The sequence below is a fragment of the Chroicocephalus ridibundus genome, chromosome 6, assembly GCF_963924245.1.
Source record: "Chroicocephalus ridibundus chromosome 6, bChrRid1.1, whole genome shotgun sequence".
Taxonomy (NCBI): Eukaryota; Metazoa; Chordata; class Aves; order Charadriiformes; family Laridae; genus Chroicocephalus; species Chroicocephalus ridibundus.
In genome coordinates, this window is record NC_086289.1 from 26,102,931 (window position 1) to 26,130,872 (window position 27,942).

Below are 27,942 nucleotides of genomic sequence, written 5' to 3' on the forward strand. Positions count from 1 at the left end.
ACATCCCATTAAAAAAAAAAAAAAAACAAAACACAACATAAAAGAGTTAATGCTGTACCTGACAGCTTGCCATCTTTTTTTTTTTTCATTTAAGCTTTGTACTTTGCTTTAAGAGTACAAAATAATTTACCATAAAGAATTCTAGACAATAAAACAATCTCATTTTAGGTACCAAAAATCTTAATTTTTTTTTTTTTTTTTTGGGGGGGGGGGGGGGGTTTGTTTGGTTTTTTTTAGGATTCTAGACAATAGAAAAAGGGTTTGACAGGTGAAACCTTACTTTCCAATCGTTCTGATGAAGGTAAGACAATAGCATTTTAAGCAATTACTGTAAGACAATGTTCTATTATATCAAACATTAATGTAAAATAGACTCTTGAACTAAACCCCAATGAAAAATTCATAAAGAGTTCAATGGAACGGCAGACAATGTCTCTTAAGTCACAGCATTACTGAAACTTTGAAGATCTAAAGATATAGGGAAAACAAGGTTTATAAGGATAGATATTATAATTTATTAGGCAAGCTAATAGAGATGGAAAAACAATCTTTTGGGGTTACACAAAGAGCTTTACTGTTTCTTTTCCAAATAATGCAATGAGTACTTCAAAAAACGTCAAACAGCAGAACAGAACAACAGAGCTGTTACCTTCACTCTCGCCAGGTCATGGGGATTAAGGACTGAACCCTGATAAAATTCCACCTGAGTGAAGTGTCGTTTAAAAAGAGCTTCCAGCTCAAGGTTAGGGGAGATACTGCATTGGGAAGAGAAAGAAAACACAAGAGCAAATGATAAGTCAGCTTCCATAACTGCCCCATGTCCTTCAATTATAAACAAACCCATTTATTTATTTTAGGTATTCAGACTTCTGCTGATGCTTTTCCTGTGGTGTGGAAACAGTGTGCAGTACTTAAAAGTCAAATACTATACTGCTCTCCTTCCTTACTTCTGTCTGTGGAACTTCTGGCCCATTTCATTGTGCTACTCATAATTTTTCAGTTTCTCAGAGACATGAATCCAGAAGAATTGGTGCAAATAGTTGAAAACATCCTCATACAGTAATTGCCTAGTAAGACAATAATCCTCAGCCTGTCCCCACTGTTCTCAAAACAGCCGATTGCATCAGAGCGTGCGATGCAAAATCACTAAAAGCCAGAAAAGAAACCCTACAGGGACCTTGTGGCCTGTATGAAATATGATTAAAAGATACATAATTATGCTGTGACTTTCTGTCTCATTTCATTTTGCCACAAACAAAGAAAATTAAACGTATCACAATCTATTACATAATGTGGCACCAACCTTGTAAATAGCTTTTCTGATGCCACTCATTAAAATAGAAGGGATTTAATAGCTACATAGTAAGTACATGAGATCTTTGTCATGTCAGATGCTAAATTTAATAAGAAAATAAAACAGATACATGCAAAAATTTGTCTGTGAAGGTACAGAAAAAAGCAGGCACAAACAAGTAGCCAGGTGCAAAACTCCCTCCATGTGCATATGCAGTTTCCTGATTCCTATCACCATGTATTTTCACCATGGAAATCTGGATCTCTGCTTACCTCTCACAGTCAATTCTTATTACTTAGAGACGGGAAACAAGCAAACAAACAATGTAGTTGCTTGAGGTTGTCATCTTTAGTTCAAATTGGAAAGACTAGATATAAAAATTGTGCAAGTGCTGCGGATTCATAGTTTTTCAGCTTCCTTTGTTGAATGATCACAAATGATTCTTTATATTTTTAATCGTTTTCCTTGACAAGGAGAAAAATGCAGAACTTTCTGCTAAATGTGAAAATATTACTCATTCATAGCTTGCAACACTTCTAAAGAGATGCCATTCCAGAGCAGAAAAGACCTTTCACACTGTCTCTCTGCGTAGCACATGGCTACTTCTAGCAGCTTCTCCCATAAGCACACCTCTTGGATGTTGTATTACATGTAATGCAGAGCCTGCAAACCGCAATCACCTTAAGACACCTTTCCAAATCCCACATCAGAAATGCGCAAGCAACTGTATGTAGGTAGCCATATAAGGGTAAAAGAGCAGTACTAATTATCACCATGGCTAGAATTTCTTTTCTATCTTAGCTATCTCTGTAAAGAAATATATCTCATTTATGTTAAAACTACATCTGCACCTACGTTTTTCTTTTTATAAATAGTTTGCAGTATGAAATAAGCATTTTTTCCCTAGTGAAATCAAAGGTGAAAATATGTTTTCAGATAGCATAAGTTCATACTACATACAGTAATTTTCACTAATTTTACTGATTTTAGCAATTTTGGCAGTTTCACTAGAAATATTTGCCACTAAAGAAAATTCTCATATCTATTTATCAGCATTTCAATATCTTTACTTTCATAGTTCCATTTCCACTTCAACTATGTGTTTAGCTATCTACCTCACAATCGACAGGACTGGGTCTGAAGTCTTTCTGCTTGAAACACCCATACTTAGCAATGGGTTATAAAAAATTGCAGAAAACAATTCTATTTTCAAAATACATTGTTAACAAAAGTAATTGCAAACATTGCTTTTATGGCTGTTTGGAGCCTGAAAGATCCTCTGTCTTCCCCCCAAAAATACAGCTTAATTTAATGAATTTTAATAACAGATGATAAAACTAATCTGGAAAATTACTCACTTATGCAGAAAGACGATTTCTACGTTGACATCATCCCTATCCTTGTGCAGGAAGTCCTTCAGGAAGTTGGACACGCTTTCAAGTGTTATGTGACCACAGACAACTATGTGCCTGTTACAGAAAAATCAGAGTTAATCTTACAAAGAAGGTAAAACAAGCAAGCACGAGAGCAAAGAAGGAAATGATAATTTATTGGCCAAACAAAAAGAGTATTAGTCTCTTCTTGATGTTTCTCTAGATCCTATTCCATGAAGTCAGAGAACAAAAACATGATTTCCAAAAGGTGCCCTGCAATTGCAAATACATATACACTTTCATTTGCAAAGACTACTACTAACAAGCCATTTAGCCAAGTTGTATTACACATTTAACAATAAGTGGCATCACTTATATGTATGTTTACACGCTGTATTAACCAGTCCCTTTCAAAGTCATATTTCTTTATTTTACACATCATTCTCCACATCTCTACCTCCTATACTGAGATTTACTGTTTAAATTTTTGGTTTACGACGTAATGAGACAGCAGATCTCCCTAAAATGATTCGATATTTATCCATGGCTGAAACCAGACACTTATGCCAATGTAGGCAGAGCAAAGCTTGCCAATTATAGGCCATAAGCAGTAAAAAAGAAATCTTTTTCATACCATAACTCCTACAGGTAGAGTACTTCATAATAAGAAATAATTATTTATTGCAGCATTTCAAGATCACTTAGAAAATCAAAGTTTGTACAGATTGGGATGTCACAAACGTTCTACCTGCTCCACATTTCCTTAACATTTGTATCTGACCATGTAAGATGGAAGCATAATATATACCTACATACACATTCTTGAAAGCTACACATCTTAAATTAGGAGAGGCTGAAGAAAAGGCCTAGGAAATTGCACTTTTCCTGACTTAAGGGGTCTTTGCTGCTTTATTATTGTAAAGCAAAGTCCCAAAATTTGTGATTAGAATATCGTACATTGTCTCACAATTTCCTTCATAGAATAAACTCAACCCCAGCTCATTACTGTCGTGGGCTTAAGACAGACAGTGACTTTAGTATATAGTGACTTTAATATGCCTATTTCTAACACTTCCAATTGGCACCACATTATTCACAGAAGTCAGGAAGATGGACAAGGTAGCATAGATACAATTCCTGAACTAACAGTCAACTTCATTACAGTCAGATCGTCTATGCACAAATGCTACAAATGCACAATTTCGCAAACTTATTTGGCAGTTGAGCTGCCAAATGTGAAGCAAAGTAATTCCATGGGTAAGAAGCAGACCATCCAAATCTCACCTACTTCATAACTGGTTTGTGGAAAACTCAGTAAAGCAGAAGCCTCATTGGCTGGGAACAACAAATAATAGGTGGCAGCAATTATTACTTATGTAATGGGCTAATAGGAGTCTGGTCTTGCTTCATAATTTGATGCTTGATGAAACGTGCGTGAAAAACACATAGAACTCATTGGAAAAAGGATAATTATGCATAACAAAGAATAAATCAATTCATGATGCAGTGAATAATTCCATCATCATGTACTGTTACTTTTGCAGTAGTTCATATGGTCACTAGAAAAGCAAAACATAGCAAAGTATCATACCAGTCCAGCACACCTTATGATATTGATCTACTATTACCACTTTTACAAATAGCCTAGCACAGAATTTTCAAGCTTTATTTAGAAATATGATAAACACTCCTTTTGCATGAGTTCTTAGTGACATCACCAGGACTCAGATGTAATTTTAGAAATAGCAGTGGTCAAAAACTTAAACGGTTTCATCCTTTTTAACAGGTAAGGAATATGTTTATATGAGACTGATCGTGCTCTTTTGTATTTAACATAGGACTCAATACTACGAACTTCTGTTGCTAAACTAGCTATTCAGAGTGTCTGCTTTCGCTTCAGTTAAGATTTTGCTCAATTTCAACCAAAGTTTTTGGTGCAGTATATGGATAGAGCACTGAGTTCTTGGACTGTAAACACTTAAAAACACAAAAATCCCTGAGTTAAAGCTTTCCTGTTTTATGAGGTGGTAAGCACAATATCAGAAAACAAGACATAAAATATATTAGCTCATCCTTTTTTGGTGCAAGGGGTCCTTAAGAGGTTTCCTCTGGGATCCCTGCAGCTTGACAAAGTTTGCAGCAGCCTCTGTACTGGATAAAACCATGCCTATATTTTCCCCTACAGGAGCACACTTCCTCAGTTTCCCCAGTGATCAATTGCCTGAGCTGCCAGCACTGTGTGTGCATGTGTTATGGCACACACAGTTAGGTCAGGATAATAACTTTCATCACAGAAGGACAAAATATGATTTCAAACATTAGGATTCACTCTCCATCAAATAGATGAATCTCTATCCAATATACCAATGTAAATGGAAAACCTCAAGAAAGTTCAGATTATGAAGAGCTGTTTAAAATCTGAGTAGTTTACTAGATCTAAATTCTGAACAGACTGTGTTTGACACACAACGTTACACCCACATATTGGGAAGTTCTAACTGTCTAGTGGTACTCAGCACTTCTCCTGAGCGTAAACCCATCTAGCATCAAAAATTGCAAGGGCCCAAGAAAATTACAAAAAGCAGCAAAAAATATTCATTTGTATTCCTTATACTCTCTGTGCACATTTTCTAAGATGACTAATTTTAGACTATGGGTATTATTTTCTTCAAGTGTTTCCATCTATTACTAATTAAGAAATTGAACTTTCTATTTGCACAGTTGATGCATTATTTTTAATAATAGAAATAATTTCTTCTTGTAGGCAACTGCTTTGTACAGATCCTGTGCTGCTAGCTTCAGCAGAGCCTCTTCCTGGATGCTCTTGTCCTACGCTGCATTCCTGTGCGGAAAATTTACTTCTGTCCTGGGAGATTTCACTTCATATGGGTCTTTAATTAGAGTCCACATTTTAAAAATATGGGTAAACTGAAGTGAAAAAACTGCAAGCCAGATAGACTGTGCAACACAAATTACCCTATTATAGAAGAAATTTTCATAGGATTGTAAGATTACAAGACAATTGAGGTTGGAAAAGTCCTCCAGAGGTTATCTCCTCCAAAAACTTCCCGCTAAAAGCAGATGCATTTGGTACAATAATTCAATCCTGTTATGATTCTCTTTCAGTAGGGTTCCATTGCAATCTGCTTCAGTGAAAATAAAACATTTGCCTGTCAAATCTGGCCATAATCTTGCATTTGAGTTCAGGACTGATTCTTTTGGAAGTGTCACAAAGCATCTGTGCCATGGTTTCATTTTAGCACTCTGATCTGGGGCCAGGCATTATCTATTCTTCTCTTCTTTGCTGTTTGTATATAATGCAAGGCAGTGTCCTGAGCAGTGATTGCAACAAAATCTCCTCGTTTTCAAACAAGATTTTCTGATGACATACTTGCATTAATTTTTGGTTGAAAAATCCCACAAAAATATCTCCTTTTTAACGTAAATAATATTTTTGCTAAAAAGGAGAAGAAATTGAAAACAGATTTCCTGCTTGCCAAGAGAGAGTTATTAGGTACATTATTTAAGAAAACGTGGAGACTTTATATTGTTCCAGTCTGGCTTGTATATGATTTGAAGATTTATAACTTCCTCTGTTTGTTCCAATAACCATTCCCTTTCCATGCGCCACTCATTTTCATCCACGCACTGAGAGTTTAAGTAACGCCAACATACTGGGTACCTTTCGCTTCCAGATAGAGTTGGTTGGTAGGAAAATCCTGTATTAATAATTTTGGGTCAACAGAAATGTCTAACCTCTGTGTTAAGCTTTTGTTTATGAAAAATCTCAAAAGTAATACAGTATTCAGTTAAATTATTATGATTTGCCTTTTTTTTTTTCTTTCTTTAAAAATGAAATTTAGAAATTCCTTTAAAGTAGTGAAAATCACAATTCAGGAATTTAGACACTTTTATTGCTGATACGTATTCAGGAGGACTAAGGTTTCTGTTAAGTAATAGTTATCACTGGTATCATGTATCAGAGATGAAACTGGCATAATATACCAATGGGAATCCACATTATGTGACAGTGATGCTGCAAAAAGAATCTTTTTAGAGAGAATCAAAAGCCTACCAGGAGCCATATTCTATCAACCAATAAAGCCAGACTAATCCATTCTCTCCCTTATGTACTTACCATTCTCAAAATTAATTGCAGTGATGAAATATGAAAAATTATTACAGTTCTACACAGTTGATTTCAATTGTGATTCCAGAGTTGAAATGGATTCCAGAGTTGAAAATTACACTACGTAATTTTTTTCCACTCAAGTACTGAGATAATGATACACTTACTAAAAATACACTAGCTTCTTATAAACTAAACAAAAATGGTGATAAAAGGTCCAAAGCTACCACAGATACAAACGGTTTGAGGAAGAAAAAAAAAAAGTGAAACAAGCAAGAGCTAAAACATCTAGAATTCTGAGATGAGATAATTGAGAACATATACTTAATCCATGTAAATAGTACTGTAAATGAAAACAGATCCACTGTGAATAGGATTCTTCAAAAAATATCTTTGCGTGGTTCTTCCTTCAGAGGACACAATAGAAAAGGCAAATCTTTTGCCTGTTTATTTTGAAAGAAATTATATCCACTTTATTGGAACAAGTATAAAGAATTTGAAAAAACTCACTCTAACTAGTCTGTCATAATAAATCAAAGACAATAAATACAAAATTCTGTTCAGCATTCAGCTGAATACATGGTGTTTACTTGTGAAGTAACTAAATGAAGTGTGGCACATATTGATCTAGATGTCTCTATAAAACTATAATATTTATATGAAATACATATTCTCAAATCTCTTTATGGTCTTTCTACTTAGTGTTCTGATCATGCCTTCATCTATCAACCATCTAAATTCTTTCTTTGTATACCAGTAGCAGGCTGCTGTGGTTGAAGTAAACAGGTTCTTGTAAAGTCTAACTGGTTTTCCCCAAGAAAGGATGGGTCTCAGTCACTTTTTCTTATTAGGAAAAGCAAATAAACGTCAACAGAGACTGTACATATGATCTTCTTGTTTATCTATTAGTGGTATGCAGTCTTTAAATATACCAGTTTACGAAACATTTCTAGCTGCTTGTGCTTTTTATGATGTACCTAACATTATTCAAGATTCTATTAATTCAGGTCAATTAAGTGAAAACTTCATGCATCTGCTTATACGTGTGTCTCTTATTTTGTTAAAAACATGCTTTATTTTAATATAAACTCTGGTCTCTAATACAGATAGAGTAATAGGTGCTGTACATTCATGATTTCATGTTTTTCTTTTTTCACAGAAGACTTGAACCCAAAGATGGTCCTCTAAGGACCACTTATTTAGCCAATATGCATAGTGAACCAGAACAATATGTTATAATATTTTAAGCATTAAAAAAAAACTCGCTTATGTGTTGCATATATGACAAAACCAAAAACTGAGAACACTCATCTAGAGCAGACACTTGTGGACCAAACAAAGACACAGCAGGTTGGTCTTTAAAAAATACCTCCAACAAGTAACTAAAAAGTGTTAGTCCCAAACTTGCCTTTTTGCATTCGTCATTCATATCTGTGAACACAGCGCTCTGAAATCAAGACATGATATCTTTTTTAAAAATTCAACTGTAAGCTCTCTATTTTCTCACTCTGATTCTCACATCAGGCTCTAGAATTCTTCTAGCACAAAGGAGAGAAGTCAAAAATATTCAAAGATATACTAAATTGTCTGTCAAGTGTGCAACAACTTGGCAACTTTATTTTAATATTTGTCTGTTAAAAAGTAGATTTTCATTATTTTCTTTACTCCTGGAGGATTAAAAATTTCAAAAGGGTTGAAGTCACTGAGAAGCCAAAAGCACTGACTTTAAAGTATGTATCAACATTAAACGTATAAAAGAATACGACTACACTGTGACTGGAGAGGTGATTGCAGTATGTGAGAACATGTCTGAGGTACCTTTAATTTCTGTAAATTGGACCTGATAGCTTCAGCTGCCAACTATTTAGGAAGCAGAGTGAACTCATGCAGCCCATACTGAAGCTGCTGTGATTAATTCTGACAGAAACTATCTGTTCTTTCCAATATCTTCCATGCTCTTTGGAATCTCTCTAATATTGTGAGTAAAGAAAAAGGAATTAGTTAATACCAGAAAGCACTCAAAGAGCTACATTCAGTATACGCTATACAGTACACATCAGTCAAGCAGCACTGGATCATACATCGGATTAACATAAATGGGAAATCATTAATGTCAGATGTTTGAGTTACCTCTGATGCAGATATTACTTTACTTTGTGACCAATATAAGTATGTAAAATTAAGAATCAAGAAGGAATAATTTCAAATTCTCTTAAACATAAAATTGGTAATGTGTGACAAACATACAGTCACACACAAGACCCTAATTAGTTGTGAATTATTACAGCTATGAAGCTATATCAAGTGCATTTATACAAGCCCAGGTTTCAGTCTTGCTTAGTGAGTATTGGTGGTGTGTCACTGGCATCCTTTAAATATTAGAAATTTTTTCTGAAGCACACAGAAATAGTACAGAAGAATTCACTTACACAAGTCCTCAAATATTTTATGCCCACCTAAGTGAGATTTCTACTAGAGAACAGGCCAAGAGAGTGCATTTCAGATACTTTAATCCTGGATAAATAGCACACTCCTTTGTTTAAACTGCTTATCAGTGCTTGTATCTAGAGTCTGTTTGCAATAGCATGCTATCATAAGTGATTCATTGTGAGCTGCTTTGCTCTATTTCAACTTTCTTGCTCAGTTACAGCTAAATGAGTTTATCTTACATTTTTATGATGTAAGGAATTGCGCAATGCTTGTCCATAAAGCAAGTTAAGAAATAAAATTTAATATTCTTTGCTTGATGCACACCTCTGAAACTGCAATAATAAGAAGAAAGCACAGTGATTTGTTTCTCCCACAGTCTGGATAAGTTAAGAGGCTTCCACTGTAGCTTAAAGTAAAAGACGAATATTCATCCTTTCATTCAATCTTGATGGTAATATTATCCAGAGTATTTCTGCTTTCACATAAAATACCACAACATTTAGACACAACACAGCTCTATCACCACAAGAAATGTGACTTGATCTAGTGTCTCTGCCCATGGCAAGGGGCTTGGAACTACATGATCTTTAAGGTCCCTTCCAACCCAAACCATTCTATGATTCTCTGACTAATTTAATAGTATAAATAGAAGTAAAAACTGTTAAATGCTATGGCATGCACAAGGTGTCCATACCAGAAAGTTTAATGCAGGAATAAACCACATCTCTAGCTTTAGCATCTCAGTTGCAAACAGACCTTAATCTATTGCTCTAATCCCTCCAAACCCTGGGTTCCCTTCCTCCTACTATTTTGTGCAGCAGGTATCACACACAGAAGACACTCTCTTACTACTTTTGAAATAAATTGAAAATAATTTCCCTTAAATAAGTTGCTTTCTATCTTCCCTCCATTACTCGTTTTCAAATTGCCTTATACATTTTTTAAATGCTCAATGAGTCAAAAAAACCCTAAAGCCTTTGTAAGCAGTGCAGGAGTTAGCAAAGTCTTTAAGATTTTTGAGCATTTCATTCATGACCTGAGCCGATGCATTTCTTTCCATAGAAATCACTCCAAAACATCATGACTAATTTTCTGTAACAGAATCTGAGTGAAAACAAAAAGTCATAATTCACCAAAATTTGCCAATTAATTCACCACTTCTGCCATCTAACATTGCACTCCTTGGAATGTCCACACTTACATTCATGGCCTGTATGTTTTGTAGAATATAGTAGATCAGCAGATTTATAACCCACATTCAGTCCTTCTTGGGTCAAAATTTGGACAGCAACAACTGCTATTTTGATGCCAAACCCAAAAGTTTTTTTAAATTTTAGGCAGAGAGAAGGAAAAGTTGAATTTTTTATAATTTTAACTAGAAATATAAAATTAGTGCTACTATTGTAGGAATGGAACATGATTTGAGACCTAGAATACACATTTAAGTCATAATGTTATATGTCACTTCCCACATTTCCTTTCTTGCTTTCATAGGAATGGATATAGTTTAATAAGCATGCAAAACTGAAAAAAAAAAAGTTTGTCCTATTAGTTCTATCTGTCAGACTATTTAACACTCATCATATTTTCTTTATCACTAAGTGAGACTTCATTTGAAACAGTGGGATTAGAAGAATGGCTAGCAGATGGGAAATAGAGACACCCCTGGGGATCGTAATGCAATCCATGTCACATTCTCTTATTACATTCTCATCCCACTGGAAAATAATATCTTACATATTGTATCAAATTATTTAATATAATAATCTAATGTCACTTTCTTTGGAGCTATGCCTCTCATTACTGCAGCAAATGGACCTTTGCCAAAGTATCTGGGTAAGCCCTAAAAATTTTTTTCTAATTTTTAATCAAATTCAAATGTCTAATGAGTGCAAGATGGCCTGTCAACTTCAATTATCTGTTTGTCTTTCTGTTTACCATATCTATCTGTCTACAGTTTTTATTTTTCTCTGTGAAGTTTAGTTATTGAATCCCATGTTTCCTTCTGGAAGGAATCTCTAACAGATGATTCTTCCTGTTGATATGTTGATGATTTGCTAATTTATGGCTTGTAAATTTAAGAAATCTGAAGAAATCTCTGGGAAGCAAAGTAGATCACAAGAGAAGAGAAACAAGAGGTTTTACTGGGTTATACAGTAAAGAATTGTGATTTCATTAAAATACAATTTTAATCTTATATATTAACTACAGTAATGCCTCTGGATCTTTTTTTTTAAACTTTTAAATATTTAACAAAGTTTAGCATAATTATTTCCTATTGGGACAAGATAAGCAGTTTATATATACACATACATGTATATAAAATAATAATAATCCCTCTCCTTCCCAATATCTATTCATGTGAACCCACGTTCTGCTTGCTGCCCTCATAAAGAGTTTCCATTGGATTTGATAATGGTTTCGAAAAAGGCAAAAAGAATTTAGCTCATGAAATTAAAAATTAATTCAATGTAGAGGAAAGACTAAAAAAAAATAATTAAAAAAAAATCATTAAGTTATGCAGTCTCTCTTTCAGTCCATAAGTTTACAAATGGCCTTTCCATATGCTTTCTAGAGCTTTGTGCAAGCTGATTTACAGTATCCTAATGTCTTCAACTGGAAAATATTTCACAGAATTAAAATACAGTCTGATCATATGAACATACAGAAATGAAATAACTGAATAAAACCAATCTTGATTCTCAAGTAAATGAGTAAATGTAGAATAAAAGATTAATTATAAATTAGTAGAGGTAAAACAAATGCGGATCTTTAGCCAAATCTCAGACCAGACCTGAGTAATATGAATGTTATAAATAAACAGACCTTGCTTTTTTTTTTGGCGGTGGGAGGGCTTAAAAGAAACAACACAGATGATCTTTTAAGTCCTATTTTGGCTAGGACTGAATGTGTAAGTTCCAAATATCACAAAAAGAGTGTAACAGCAGAACTCTACTTATCTAAACCAAATAATTTCTTGAAGAAAACCTTTGTTTCATAAGATTTAAAGTGTACGCTTTATAGTTCAGAGGTTAGTTGCAGCGCTTCAGAAAGTCATCCAAAGACAACGTGATCACTGCCTGTTCCAGACTTCCAGAGGTAGGCATGCATGAACTTACCTGTAGGTTTATTGGTACATTCTAAAACAATAAATCAGTCTTATCAGCTATGGCGATAGAGTGGCAGATACCTTTTAATCCTTCTACAGTACTTCACTTTAAAAAATACCACTTTAAAATGATCCCTTGAATACTAATTCCTGAGTTCTACAGATAAGTTACAGGAACAGCCTAAACACAGCAAGTCAAATCAAAAGCCTTAAAAAGAAAGGACCTAAATGTAGATAGGGTGTAGGGAACCATCCGCTGGTCTCAAAATTATTAAGAAAAATGGCTAAGAGGAAATATCTTTAATACTCAAGCTATATATCACTTCAGTTTGTAACTGATGAAAAAAAATGTCAAACAAACAAAAAAAGAATGAAACTTCCCCTGCTTATGTATATAAAATTAGATGCTATTTTCTAAGCTAAAACCTAATCTATAGACTTTTTATAATACTGTAATAAAAGGTCAGATTTTTTTACTTGTCCACCCAATCACGTTACATCTAGCTTTTATGTCCAGTATTTTTATCCAGTATTTTGTCATTACAAACTACGTTATCTGTTCATAATGATACTAGTTCGTCACTAATTTAACTTTATAAAATTATGTGCAAATAACTTCTTGCAAGTGTATGTTTTCATTAGTTATTTCCTAGTGATCTAGTAAGTTTCACAATGTTTAGTGAGATACGTCCTATACAATATTGCTGATATTTTCTAGTGTGACAATATAATTCTTGGCAATGAAACAATTAATGAGTCAATCTTCATTATAAATTTGTCTACTTTGCATTTTAAAAGCATTTTTCATCTTCAGAAAGCATAAACTTGATTCTGTTAAATCTCACCAAAACTCTCTCAGGTAATTACTAGTTTATTAATAATAAAAATACGCCAACTGTTCTACAGAGAAAGTAAGTCACACTGTTACCTCCTTCTACAGGTCTCAGCAGAGCATTGGCTAATACGTAAAGAATGTTAGGTGCAATACCTGCTTTGCAAAAATTATTTCCCAAAACATAAAACCGTGTACTACAGAATTCATCCAGGGAAACACACAGGAAGGAGAAACAGTAGTAACTGAATTGTGCATGTGAAAGAACAGAAAAACTGTGTAGGACTCTATATCGAAAATACTGGAAACCATATCACTGTTATCCTAAGATACCTCTTAGCAGTATTAGAAAATAATATTTTTTACAGTTCTGATTGCTTCTCATGCTTGAATTTTATTTCCCAGTTACATCTTACGTGTGTGTATACATATATTTAATACCAACTATCTTCTGCCTTTGTAACTACAGTCTGGTTTTCTCTGTGACATTTGTATTTAGTGGTGATTATAACAAAAAACAATTATTTGTTTATTCTAACTAAACTAAGGAAGCCAGTTTTTTCTTGTCTACTGACCATCTGATTCTGGTGTATTGGGACACAGTATAAAAATTAGTTTTCTGATGAACTGGTCTGTAAACAGTAGCAGAACAGTTGTTTAGCATTAATCTCATCATCTAATAGAGCAGATCTCATTGCTTTCACATCTGAAATTCAAGACAAGGATTGTTACCTTTTTTGGTAACTTACTTTTTTTTTTGTTTTGCACTAGGTTGTAATTATGTCATTACCCTTCTTGTCTTTAAATGCGTATGTTTGGTTTCAGTCACATTTTGTATAGATATGTTGGTATGCATTTTGGTAGATATGCAACAGTGAGAACTCTTATTTATTTAACAGGTGAAATTCCAGTCAAAGACTATAATAACATTCCTGCTTTTTATTCTATGAGACTATAGACTTCTTATTACAGGAGTATATTACAAAGCAGAGATTATAATTTAAATTTAAATTTAACAATCCCAATGGACTTTTGTAACAAAACTACCTAGTATCTAGTAAATTTAACCAGTGATAATTGCATACTGCCTACAAACTACTTCTGGTTCTGAACTCTGTATGCGTGTGTCTCATCTAAGAGGGAAGTAAGCTTATTTATTGTGCAAAATGATTCCTATGTAGTTTATGAGTCCTTTGGGGACTTTATTGGCTGAAAAGGAAAATGAAATGTGAGATCAAACTCACTGGTGTGTTGGTTGTTTTTCTTCTTTAGTAAGTGGAGTTTTTAAGCGTACATTCTGGCTGCTTCAATAGTTACAGTTCTATAGCAAGGCTCTCCTCAGGCTAAAGCCACGTAGTGCAATCCTCAAAATATACATAATCTTATGTTACTTTTAACTTCCCAGCTAAACGTCTAATAGTCATATAGAAGCATGTTATTCCACAGACATAGTTCGTAAAGCAACATGTATAAACATATACATAAATGCTACAAAGCAGATTCTGTGTATTTATCTATTTAGGTGAAAGTTTAAAAGTATACACATTTGTTATTTTAAGAGTTGAAACTACATCTTGCAACAAAATTTAGCTGCTCTCGTTTTGTATGTACATGCATTTAATTTTATCTGGAAACTTTCTGACGTTAGGAATAGAACAACTGTAGTTTCTCATTATGTTTGCTGCCAGAATCTATGTTTGGTTGCTCAACCAAAGTTCTTATATTGCTAATTACTACCACATGCCCATATCTCAAGCAAAGGAAAACTTATTGGTTCTGACAACCCATTCTCTCAACACTGAATTCCAAATGAAAACTTAAATTTTGGCCAAACATAACATTTCATCAATCTTGTTCTACTGACTGCAAAAGCAACATCAAACAACGGGTGCTAATGGCTTTTTACTGTGCAGTTCCCAAGCTTAGATTCTCTGATGAAAGACCCAGATGAGCAAAGGACATCTTTAAACTACTTAGTAATTAATAATTGAACCAGAAAACAATGCATAAAGTAAATCGAACAGTTTTTATGCTGATGATAGAGTTGAGTTTGAAACGACAAGTTATACGGGCAGTAGAGAACAGTAGAGAAAGCACTGACAACATAGTGAGCTAAAACCAAACAGATAGTGCATATAAGCAAAGACAAAAAAGAAAAGGTGAAAAAAATAAAATTAAGCACGCCCCAAAGCTAGCAGAAGCCTGTAATCTGGAGTTGAGTTTTTCAGGATGCGGGGTTCTGTCTGAAGATCAGGTCCAAGTTTAGAGACATCTGAGCAATGCTGGGTACTAGTGACAATGTAGAAGGGGAGAGACTAAAACTCTGTATGTAAAATAGTTTTTAACCATATTTCCCTCTGCTATAACTCCTTTGGAGCCTCAAAAACAGAGGTGTAATTTCTGTGTTTGAAAAGCTTCTCTCTTTGAGAAACTAAGTATAAATACAAGTATGAAACTGAGTAGGACTCTGTCACAAATAAACATTTTGGAAAAGCAATCACACTAGTCCATCTCAGAAATAAATTAAGGCATTTTGTTAATATGGATAAGTGATTTACAATGCAAGTTTCCAACCTTAGTGTTTATACTAAAAAATAACTTTAGACATTTGACGGTATCTCAAAAAAATGCAAGTATTGAAGTTGTCAATTGTGTCATCTAATTGCTTGAGCATTATTGAACATACAATAGTATAAGCTATAACTAAAGAAAAAACTTGGATTTATCTACCCAGTGATGTAAAAAGTACTCTAGAATAAGCTCTGTTGGACATTTACAGTCTTTCTGCTCCACAGAGAGGAGAAACAACTTGATAAAACTATAATCCACATTTATAAAATGATGCATGGGTGATGAATTGAAGGAATAAAGTAAAAAAAACCACATCTTCTTAAAGTAAGGAGAGGAACGCTTAATTAGATGTGTTGTTTGTACTTGCGGTACCTTCTCTATGTTATATGGAAAGGATTCTACATGACTAGTCTTTTAGGGCAAACGTATCTCTACCAGTGAATGTCACAATGATTTGTGATGAAACAAAAGATGACAACACTAATGGTGATATAGAGGAGAAACTACTATATCACCAAGTACGTCTAGTTCATTAAAGGCTATATCCCAGCAGGTCTAGATGCTGGGAATGCCAGAAAGAGCTGGTTTTAACTTGGTCAAGAAAACAAGGAGGCTTTCAATAGAAATGTAATGAGCTAATGTGGTCCAATAAAATTTAACTTTTGCTAACAGGTAAAAATAATATTTTTTATACAGGTTTGGGGTTTTTTTTCCCAAACTATATTGATACTAAGGCTGCTACTTGCTTTTCTTAGGATAGGTTTTAGACCACTTGTGGAAGAGAATCACTTTAAAATTCCTGGTCATAGATCCTAAAATCACAAGTGTTTGCAATATTCATATGAAATCAATAGGAGCTGTATGAGATATGAATCTGCTGTTTGGACAATGAGAACCAGCACTATCAGACTTCTGACATAGTCAGCCTAATGGAATAACTGAATTGACATAAATCTCGTATTTTGCACTCCAGTAAACCCAAGTTTTCTAAAGAACTCAGTTGTTTGACAATCATGTGAATTATCATTGTCACTTAGTTAAGAGATGACCACACGGTAATTTGATGCCCAAAACTGTGAAGTGACAAGTGAACCTTGTTCCAGAAGCTAACTGTATGTAGAACTGCAGCAATTTTTACAAGGTATGTCAGTGTAGTCCTAGGGGTATCCAGGATCTCTTGAAGTAGAGACTAAATGTTGTGACTTGTACCATAGCATAGCCCAGGTCTCTAATTATAGTGTGACAACTCTCCAGTGGTAACATCTGATGTCAAGGAATACAGCCTTATAAGCTGTGAGTCAGCTATTACCACCTTCAGGGGCTCTTTAAAGTCACACAACCACACCTGGTCTTTTTTGACTTACTTTCTGCCTCTGGTTGAGTTAAAAGTCCCGCCGTATTTCTTCCGATTAAGGATGAGAGCAGCAATTTCTGGCACGTAGCGAGCAAACATTGCCTACATGCATGAAACAAAAACACAAAAAAAAGAAAATGGCATGCAGAGAGTGTTCTACTGCAGCAGAGGCAGCAGAGCCTCTTGGGATACTTACTTTCTTCCACTAACCGCACTATAGGAACCACCATATTTCTTGCGGTTTCCTATTAACTCTATGATTTCAGGGACGTAGCTGGCAAACATGGCCTAAGAAGAAGATAGGAGACAGAAGAAAAGACTAAAAAGAGAGGCCAAAGAAAGGGGGATGATGAATATTTTCAGAAGATATATATCTTTAAGATCTGAAAATGCAAAAGAATTAGATCTATGAAGTTGTTTAAAAAGAAAATTTTAAAAATGTAAAAGTTCTTATCAAACAAAACAAGAGGGCTAAATGTAAAAGTTGGTCTTGGAGAAGATGCATACCTTATAAATTAAGAAAATGGTCAAAAGAAGAAAAATAGGCACACAAAACAAAACAAGAACAAAATTAATTCAAACTGGTATCTAATCATAAAATACAGTTATATCTAATTCTTCCTGAAGTGGGGAGGGGAAAAAACCTATGCAAGGTCCACTGCAAAAACCAAAACCAAGTATTATCATTACCGTTACATTTCTATTTTAAAAGACAGACTTTTTTCCCCCATGATTAGGATTCAAAAGAAGACAAAAACAAGATGGAATCAGGGGTTATTCCCCCTGTCAAGAACAAAAAGATCACCCTCCCCACCCCGAAAAAAAAGTTTTCCAAAAGTTCATGTTTTTAAAAGGATTGGAATGACATGTGATAGATAAAAGGTTTTGAGGAGAAAATAAAAACTATTCTGCCATGTTTTGTCCAACAAACATCTTCCTTGTGGCTGGATACTTCAAAGAGCTACTGCCAGTTGACATGGTTTTTGTCTTTGTATGTCAATAAACGTAGATGGGAATGCATATATTTATGTTCATATATACTCATATATATGTATCTGTGTATCTCTTATATGCCATTCATAACATTAGTTATATACATATCATCTCTAAGATGAATGTATATGTGAAATCGATATATGAGAGTAAAGTAACAATATACACACATATGTATGTGCACAATATAGACTGTGAGTCATCCATAAAGTACTTACCTTGCACCGTGTAAATATTAAAATAAACCTTGCTGTTTTAGAGAATAACATTGCATCAGGTCCTATAATATCACTAACACTGATAAATAACAGAAAAGTTGACATAAGAATTAGTAACTTTGGTGCTATGCACATTCAGGACAAAACACGAGAATTTGCTGATACAAAGGCATACTGGTAATGGCCACGTGATAAATTGTGAGTTAAAGTTGTGCTACATGACATGAAAGGATGTTTGAAATTAAAGAGAATGTGGTTTGCCATCATCTGGATCAGGCAAGCTGCTCTTTAAGGCAGTCCAAAGCCACAGTGTTTGTTGGAATTCTGGGAAGGAACACAGAAGGGTGGGTAGGACGTCTGAAACCGCAAAGTGCCTTTAAGTATCAATAGCAGCCTCAAAAAAACTCACTACAATCAGTCACTAAAACGTAAAGGACTACAAATAACATTAATAAGTTGAAATATTAAGGCACGTCATGTATTCACATGCATTACTCATTTAAATGGATTAGAAAAGTTCTGACTCTACCAAATTGGACTAATTTGACAAGCTCTGCCAAAATATTTATCAATAATAAAAAAAAAAAGGTGTATTAAACATATATTAAAGTTTTATAATTAATTTTAATTCACAAAACCAGATATATTATTTCTCTAATTACAGCACTGAGATATACAGGATCAACTATTAAGGTAGCTGGAATAATAATAATAATAATAACAATAATAATAATAAATAATAATAAAAAGAGGTTTTACCAATCCCCCAAGGATGAAGAAGACCATGAAAAGGCGACCAAGGGTTGTTTTTGCATAAACATCTCCATAGCCAACAGTGGACATTGTAACCATCAGTAAATAAACACATTCCCAATATGTTAGCGGTTGATTATTTTGGAAATTTTCCCATGGATCCCCTGAGTTCTCCACCTAAAATGTACAAGAAAACATATAGTGAATTCACAGAACTGTACCACAAATTACTCTACTGATATATGCGTATGTGCACGTGTGTGTGTGTGTGTATATATATATATACGTAATTTGGCATATAATATAAACTCTGGATCCTTTCCTGTGATTAATGTTGAACAAATACAGAACCTAACCCTGTCCCACTTATAGCATTACAGTTCTTTTGCCAATATACATAGCCTTGCCACTCATACTTTTAATGGAAATTATGTTTTCCATTCACCACTAAATAATATAACTTACTAATGCACCTCGGTAAATTCATTTTATACCAATTTGTTCTGAACTTTTTCAGAGTGAATTTTATTTGCAATGCAATTATACTTCTTAAAGTTTTACTTTTGAAGTCTTATGTAGCGACATGTTAGGTTTCGTGATACACCATTACTTGTCCAAAAAGTCATCTACTGTATGTGACAAAGCTATAAATGTATCAGTGGGAAGGAGCATGTCTTCTAAAATTTGTTCCACAATAAGAAGTTTGAGGATTTCTACAGTACAATAGAGAAACTTATGCTGAAAAGCAAAAAAAAAAAAAAAAAAAAAAACAAACCAAAAAACCAAAACCCACCAAAATCCAAGTCCTAGAAAATAGCATTCCCCTCCTCTCCTGGTATAATAAAAAAAAAAAATTAAAAAAATGTTTTTAGTTCAAAACCAGGAAAAGCTAATGTTTCTATGATAAAAATGATACATTTGCCCAAAAGAGTGTAAAAAAATATGCTCATCTATGAATGCAAAGTATATCATAAATGAAAACATCCAAAATTTTGGTGCATCTTGGTAAGAGTGAAAATTAAATTACTATCTGGTGTAATGAGAAGATAAATATTCTGAATTTAATCTGAATTTAATCTTACATAGCTGGATGCAGCTCAAGGTAATTCAAGTGAAATCAATTAAATTGCTCTGGACTAACATTAATATCATTAAATTATAATATTAGTCCAAAAACCATCCCTAAATAATTTATTGCTATTAGCACCTTGAAAATTTCCTAAATTGATCATAAAATGTACTTAAAGGACAAACACTAAACCATATTTAATTATAGTTACCTAACTAAACAGTAAAAGCTATTGATTTAAAATGTTTAAAATAAATAATTGACATGACCTACCAAATATATGCATATTCACATTTATGAACTCATATGTACTTCTATACTAACTATCTTACACTTTTCAGGTGCTGTTAAGTGTGGAATTACAAAACTCCTATGTTATCAGTGTCTGAAAGCTATGCCAAGAAAATTGAAATTCAAAAATATAAGAGAAGGAAATAATCTCTAAAAATTGCTACCCGGAATGTTAGCAATCCCATTAATTCTCGTGGAAATACAGAGCTGCTCTTTTCTGGCACAACCATTGATTTCCCAGGACCTCAGTACCATTTCAGCTCTGCCAACCCCTTCCAGGAAGCGCTCGGCCTAGTTATTTAGGAAACATTGCCACCTACTGGTAAACTGTAATCATTCAAGAAGTTGCACCAGTTCAAGTCTCATATTTTTTTGCTGAGGTTGATGGTGTATTACTTACTACTCAGAATTAGTTTTGTGTAGAAGCCTAAAATTCAGGAAGCTGCGATGTCTTTTTTTTTTTTTTTATTGTACTCTATAGATATGTTAAGGGACTACTCAGAGCAAGGCAATTTCAGGTAATGAAGTAGCCCAGAGAGCAGATGATCCATGAGAAAAAGTCAATGAAGTATTTTCAAATATACTTACCAAATGTATGAACCCAGCTGCTGTCAGCCACGTGCTGATAAATATAGAGCACAGATTCACTAGCTTGATGGAGTTACTGAAAATAAACAAAACCCAACAACAAATAGGAACTTAGACTTGAATTTATCACATATTTTTAATATGTACCTGTATACAACTGCATACTTTAGACTGAAAGAGCTGAGTGATTATTTCTGAAGAGATGCAGGCTCCCTAAAAAAAAATTAATCAAAAGCCTATGCAAAATATGTATTATTTTGTCTTTGCAGAGTTCACATTTGAACAATTTAGATAAGTTGAAAGAAAAATTCCAATGCATTTAAGAGCAGAAAGAAAAATGGAAACCTTAGCTACATCTGTACTCATAATCAAACTAATAGAAAGAAATAATGATTTTTCACAAATAATTTGGTTGCCTCTCAGTACACTCACCTTCTCGTTTTTCATTGCTATACACCTCAGCAATTATTTACATGTAAATATTCTACTACCCTGGAATACCATCCAGGCAGTTCAAATAAGGATGTTTTTGTTGCATGCTCACCGAACGTTAACACTTGCATAGATGACCACAGGGCAAGACTACGTCCCTACAGTTATAGCAAACAATTAATTAACTATTGCAGCCAATCTGTAAATGTTACGCTGCTTTTGTGAAAAAAATTATAATTTGCAAATTAAATAACTTAGGTACACACTTTCTGTGTAAAGTCCTAAATAATTTTCATATTATTCTGCTTGCATGAACTCTTATGGACTTTGTGGAAATTCATACAGAGCTAGCGTATTTCATACTTCACATCCACATGTGAATCCATCAAACTCTGCAAACTCTTTTTATTCCCACTATGTTCCCTATTGTAGCCAGAGGTTATTTTGAAGCAAGGACCTCACTCAGTTCAGTGGGAAAATACCATACTTAAAAGTTTATGGAAAAAATGCTCAATCTCTTCTTACAAAAATCACTATGATTTCAAAAGCTAAGAAGGATATTCAACAAATACACAAGGAACTGAACTCTATGTTTTACTGCGTCTAAATAATCTCACCCATTCATGGAACTGCATTGGAAATAGCTCCCCCTTGTTTTTGAAAACATTTCTAAAAAAGAACAATGCCTTAGAAAAATCACTATTATTCCTAAAGCAATACATTCCAAAAGAATAAAAATTGGGAAAAATTCACTATCAGTGTTGGTAGTAGTAGTTTGCCGTAGAATTTCTTAATATTTCTGTTTATAACTACTTTAAGGACAATAAAAATGCGTTATTTTATAAACAAAGTTGAGAAATCAACCTGGAAAATTAATCTAGCCAGCTCCATTAAAAATATTTTTAAGAGTTACAGGTAGTGAAATGGGCAACTGTGGCTATTAGCAAAGAAATACAATTGTGTAATACGACAGATGCTGTAATGGATACTGCACTCAAAAATAAGATAATACACCAGCAGTTCTGCAATTAATTAGCTTTCACCTAATCAAGACACATTCCCTATTTCTCTCTTAAGGTATGATCACTTAAGGTTTATATTTTGGTGGTGATAACATTCAGTCACAGCACAGGACCCTAAACAACAGGTTCCTAGATTAAACAAGATGATAGAAATCATACTGTTGCCAAGTTCCATTATGGAAGACTAAATATCATCCTTCACCTGAACTTAGAACAGAAGGGGGTCCTGATACAATAATGCAGCAGTTGGTCTCCACATATTACTATGATACAAGTAAATGACAGCAGTCACTAAAAAATAACTACTACATGACTTGTTTGGTACATTTTATTTTTGCAGATTTATTAAACGTTGTGCCTTATCTCTCCTCTATGAAATACTCCTGTATTTCTGACAGAGTCTAAATATAGATGACGGATTAGTCACAAACATTTTCCTGCTCTTTAAGCTCTTTTCCAACATCTGTGCAAAATCCCTTACTGTGAGCCCTGCCTAAGCCTCTGGAGTTTTGTTGAAAACTATTAGAAAACAGTGAAGTGAAGGAGAGAAATTTTCATCTGAATGCCACACAACTCATTGTATTTCATAAAACACAGGAACAAAAAATATCGAGTAAAATACATTTAATTTCAAATTAGGGAAACAAACAGATCCTTGGCAGAGTACAGTCTTTTAATACGGAGCAGTAAAATTTTGCCTCGCCTTACTGGTTCTTTTAAAATATAATTAATAATTTTTAAGACATTCTAATAATTATCTAGCACCCCCACACTACTTTGCTAGTCTTCTCACTGCCTCTATTTTTGCATCGTTAGCTTCTTCCTTTGGATTCCAGTGTTTGGAATGGCCCTTCTGCACATTGTGTAAATAATCTATGTTCCTTTAATCCTCATATCTCAGTCACTAATTCCAGGAGTAATTTTAATTTACAAGTTAGAGTAAATCGTTTTCTTTACTTTACTAAGAGGAAAAGGAGGACAGAATTTCTTCTCTAATTGCACCAAATATTAAAAACACAGCCGTGCCATTTATACCCTATCAGTTTCTCATCTTGTCAGTAGTTACTTGCTATTAATGCCAAGCACACTAAAATGCCTCTAGTCAAAAACAATCATACAAGGAAGCTCTGCTTTACAGGCTTTCTAATAATCAACATTTGGCTTTCACAGTTATTTGGACATTCATATAAATAATCACAGAGATGATGATATCTAATCTAAGAGTAAATTTGCACCAGAGAAATGCTTTTTAAATGAACAGGTCAGTCTTGAATAAGCCAGCTCTAAATACACTGAATGTGATTAATGCAGTATCCCTTCATTTGTGGATCTGGAAGTTTACAAATCCACCTGCTCCTGAAGGGGCTTTTAGCCTTTATCCAAAAATCCTTTGAGTTTATGGGGCTTTTCCATTGACTGTCATTTCTTTTAGTGAGGTTGTTCTGTGTGTTAAATGCAAACTCATTGGATATTCCGAGCTCCTGTACAAATGATTCTCCTTTACCATACTGGCAGCATTCTAAGCTACTGGACTACGTTTTCAGTGCAGGTTCTTTGATTTCTTCATTTAAAAAAAAAATTGATTCCTTACAGTCACACAGTTAAAGACAGATAGCGTGAGAGATTTACAGCAAAGAGAATAGTTTTAAGGTTAAGTGTTGACGAAAACAGCTGTTTACCATGAGTGTGTACAAATCTCAAGGATCTATTTCCCCATCACTACTAATTAACATAGCAAATAAATGGAGTTACTCACATACAAAGCCTTCACACAGGCATCATCAACCAGTGGAGAGAACATAGGATTTCAGAATGAAACTGAGTTTACAGTAATTACTGGAAGCTGGGTTCAATACTTCAGCTGGGGCATTTTAGGGAATGATGAAAGGCAATGCATTTTCAACTGTGAGGCATGGGAAGGTTCCTTTTTTTTTTTTTTCCCCCTTCAAAGTGATCTTTTGTTTAAAGTTGTGCTTCTTCTGCACAACTTTCATGTATTAATAGCCTGAAGAATCAGTGCAAGCCAGAAGGTTACTTGGAATATTTTAAATATTCTTTGAAAGAAATGCTAATTACAATGAACATAATATAAAGATAGCTGAGTGTAAAATTAATTTTTAATATGTTTTTGATGTGAAAAGGGATGCTCAGTTAAAAAAAAAATAAAGTAGAGCCACAATGATTATTTCTTAAAATACATTTTATCTGTATTCTGTTCAGTGAATTGTGATTTCTGTTTTTCCAATGCAGCATAATATGGACTGATTTTGTGGAAAGAAGCAATATTTAATCAGTGCAGATCTCTGTAATTCACTCTGCTTTTAATTTATGAGCACTCAGTCTTGCTCAGATATTTCAAATGTAACAACACATCAAGTAAAATCTTCTGCTGATTATGTCAAAAGAGGCTGACACTGATAAATCATTCATCATCAGAAAAAGGTTTAAAAAACAGATAACAAGTGGGGCTTTTTTTCCAGAAAATAAAAAAATATATTACTAGGACCACAAACCTAAGACATTTATGTTCTATCACTAATGCAACTAACTCAGTATGTAAGGAAAGGTCTTACCTTGTTTTAAGGATATTCAGAAACTGCAAAATTTCTGAAAACTGTATCAGTCTAAGAGCTCTTAAAAATCTTAAACCTGCAGTAAAGAAAAAAAAAAAAAGCTCTAGTAAAGAATAATTCAAATTATAACAACATTTCACTTACAATGACAGTGATCAATGAAATCAGCATAGGTAGCGTACAAAATGTCAAATACCTTTGAAATGTTCTTCCATATTTAATGGTTCCAAGATCCTTACCACGTCTTTTTCAAATTTTTTTGAACTTATTTCCTTAATAGTTGAAGTATCCTCCCAGGAAACCTTAGTTTATGTAGGGAGCCATGGGAGGAGACACACAGGCTGAAAGCTCAGGGGGAGAAAAACCTCCCTGAGGTTCTCTTGGTCGCTCTAGTGCACATGTCCTTCTCTTACAGGCTGTCAAAGACACACACAGATCTAAAACTCCTCAGTCCCCCAAGCTCCCACATTGCTTAGTGAAAAATAAAAGATTATGGGCAAGAGATCTGATAACCTTGATAAAGTAGATTGTGTATATGCCTGATTAAATTGATAAACCTTAATGACGTAAAATCTTTTATGGTAATAATGCTCCTTATCTCCACCCTAATTTCCAAAAACTCAAGCAGGACAACAGAGGAACAACACATTCTCTCTTAAAAATGACAAATCTACTGCTATTCTTTCCACCAGACTATAGGAATAGATTACCCTTTGACTATTAAAGAAGTAACTATTTCTGTAAAGAAATAGCATTTTTGTGTTGAAATCATGTTGCATGAAAAGCAATTCCCAGGCAACTGCAAAGCCAGCGAGACATACACACAGAGTGTGTGCAAGAGAAAATACTATAGAAGATTAAGGGCTTAAATTATTAAAGGAGACTGATGCTGATAGTAAATAATTTGGCTGCAGATCTTTGGCATATGAATAAAAGTACATTGTGTATTATACACATGCACAGCTTATAAAATTAAAATAAGGCTTTGAGGATAATTTTTATTAGACAGTACAGCCAAGAGTTACATAAAAGTTGTGTAACATGGTATTGTGACTGTTACAATTAGGTCCAGGGCACCTTCTTTTCATACTTTCTCGTTATTGATATTTATTGTAGCCACTTCCAGTGCTATAAACCACTTTTTATTTCTAGAAACTTAAGGAAAGACTGGTCCTGGTAAACATATAAAGATTGTCACAACACTCATCATCTCAGTGGAGTTGAGAGTTTCCCCTCAAGAGCAAAGATGCGTATGGTGAGATGTGTCTAAATCAAGGCTCTACTCGCAGTATTCTTGGGAAGTTGTTAAATAAAATTTTTACTCTTGTTAAGTCTCATAAATAGCCCTATTAAGTAGCCTTATTTAGGCTCATAAGTAGCCTTAAAGTAGAAAATCACTCCTGTCTGTGTATTACATGGATGCAAAGTTTCTTTTTAATTACTGACGGTGGGGAATTCTGAAGATTAATTACAACTTGAAAGCTAGATTTGATGATCTAGATGAAAAGCAATAAAATGATGCTTAAAAATTCTAAACTTCATATCCATTTGCAATTACAGGATGATGATTTTGGATCATAGTGTTGAAACTGAGAGACATGTCCTTCTGCTCCCCTTGCAGTAACTCCAACAGTTGCTACTTCTATCCAAAGAGACGTGGCTGGCATGGAGAGGACCTTCACTAGCAGCCCTAAACTTCCTCACCTCTTTTCCATCCAGCAATCTCCCTCACTCAACTCCCTAGGCACTTTTTGAAAAATGGCTAGTGGGAGAAAAATCCTTCCTTTCAAATGCTTTGCTTTGCATCTGAAGCAAACAAGATGGCCAATTTACCCATTGCAATGTTTCAAAAAGAAGCCTGAGAAACGTCAATGTTAGCAATAAAACCTCTATCTCCAGACTCTTACAATGCTTCAAGATATATTTTAGTTGCTGAGACATCAAATGATAGAACACAAAGATTATGGCTTTGATGTAGTTTTTGCAGAAGAAGAAAATCATTATGGATTATGTTCTGCATTTGCTACAGCCTACACTATTTTAAAGAATTCCTTTCAGAGAATAGAATTTAAAAAAAAAAAAAAAAAAAAAAGAAATGGAGAGTTTGCTTGGACAGTTTACCTGAACTACAAATTAAAAGGTTCCAAGGACCTTGTAACCTCTGTATCTTGTGAAGGCCTTTACTTGTGGGGCTGTATTTTATAGCTAAAGGAATTATTACACAGAAAGGATCAAATTTTGATCTTCAGAAACCTCAGTGTATTACCAGCTTTGTGTGGTTCAAATATGAAGGACAAAAATGAAATGTAAATAATAGCTTTCCTTATCATTATGGCAAATGAATTCTTTTCAGTATTCTACTCTTTTCAAGACCCAAACAGTTCTGTTATTAGGTTCCTATACACATCATTTTATTTGATTTTCTGTACTTCCCGTCTTGCAAATAAATCTGAGTTTCATCATCCTAGCAAAAAAGCAAAAAAGGAAAACCCTTCATGACAATACACCTTTGAAGCCTATAAAAATTATGTATTTCAAATGTTTTCAATGCCCATTGAAATTATATTCTCAGTTTTGCTTCAAAGGACCTCTAAAGGTCTTTTTTTATAAAAACCTATTTGGAATATAATATTCTTTCCAGCTATATGAAGAGGCATCACCTCATATAAATTTCATCAGCAGAATGAATATTGCAGGAAAATGCTTTTGTTTGCCCTGACAGTCACTGTTCCTGAACAGGCGCTGAACAAGGAGTCCAGTCTGCCTCAGTGGGACAGAATGTTAGGGTACTGGATTTAGTAATGAATCTACTGGTTCACTTCTGAGCTTTATAGTCCCCTTCAGTAGAAAATTTAGCCAACTGAGGGCTTTAAAATCCATTTGACATTGGCTGATATCAGAGTCAAGGAGA

General features: G+C 34.1%; 1 protein-coding gene across 36 annotated transcripts in view; it reads right to left on the reverse strand.

Moving 5' to 3' along the window:
• The window catches only part of KCNMA1 (potassium calcium-activated channel subfamily M alpha 1), a 508,587-nt gene that overhangs the window by 153,400 nt on the left and 327,245 nt on the right, over nucleotides 1-27,942 (reverse strand). For 33 of the 36 annotated variants that reach the window (XM_063339500.1, XM_063339499.1, XM_063339492.1 and 30 more), the window contains 6 exons: nucleotides 25,032-25,107; nucleotides 21,005-21,080; nucleotides 19,063-19,233; nucleotides 17,289-17,380; nucleotides 2,653-2,763; nucleotides 650-755 (listed from right to left, as the gene is read on the reverse strand). In XM_063339500.1, coding sequence (XP_063195570.1) covers nucleotides 650-755; nucleotides 2,653-2,763; nucleotides 17,289-17,380; nucleotides 19,063-19,233; nucleotides 21,005-21,080; nucleotides 25,032-25,107 — 632 coding nt within the window. Of the gene's footprint in view, nucleotides 1-649; nucleotides 756-2,652; nucleotides 2,764-17,102; nucleotides 17,195-17,288; nucleotides 17,381-19,062; nucleotides 19,234-21,004; nucleotides 21,081-25,031; nucleotides 25,108-27,942 lie in introns of all 36 variants that reach the window. The other 3 variants (XM_063339530.1, XM_063339529.1, XM_063339531.1) reach the window with 1 other exon arrangement.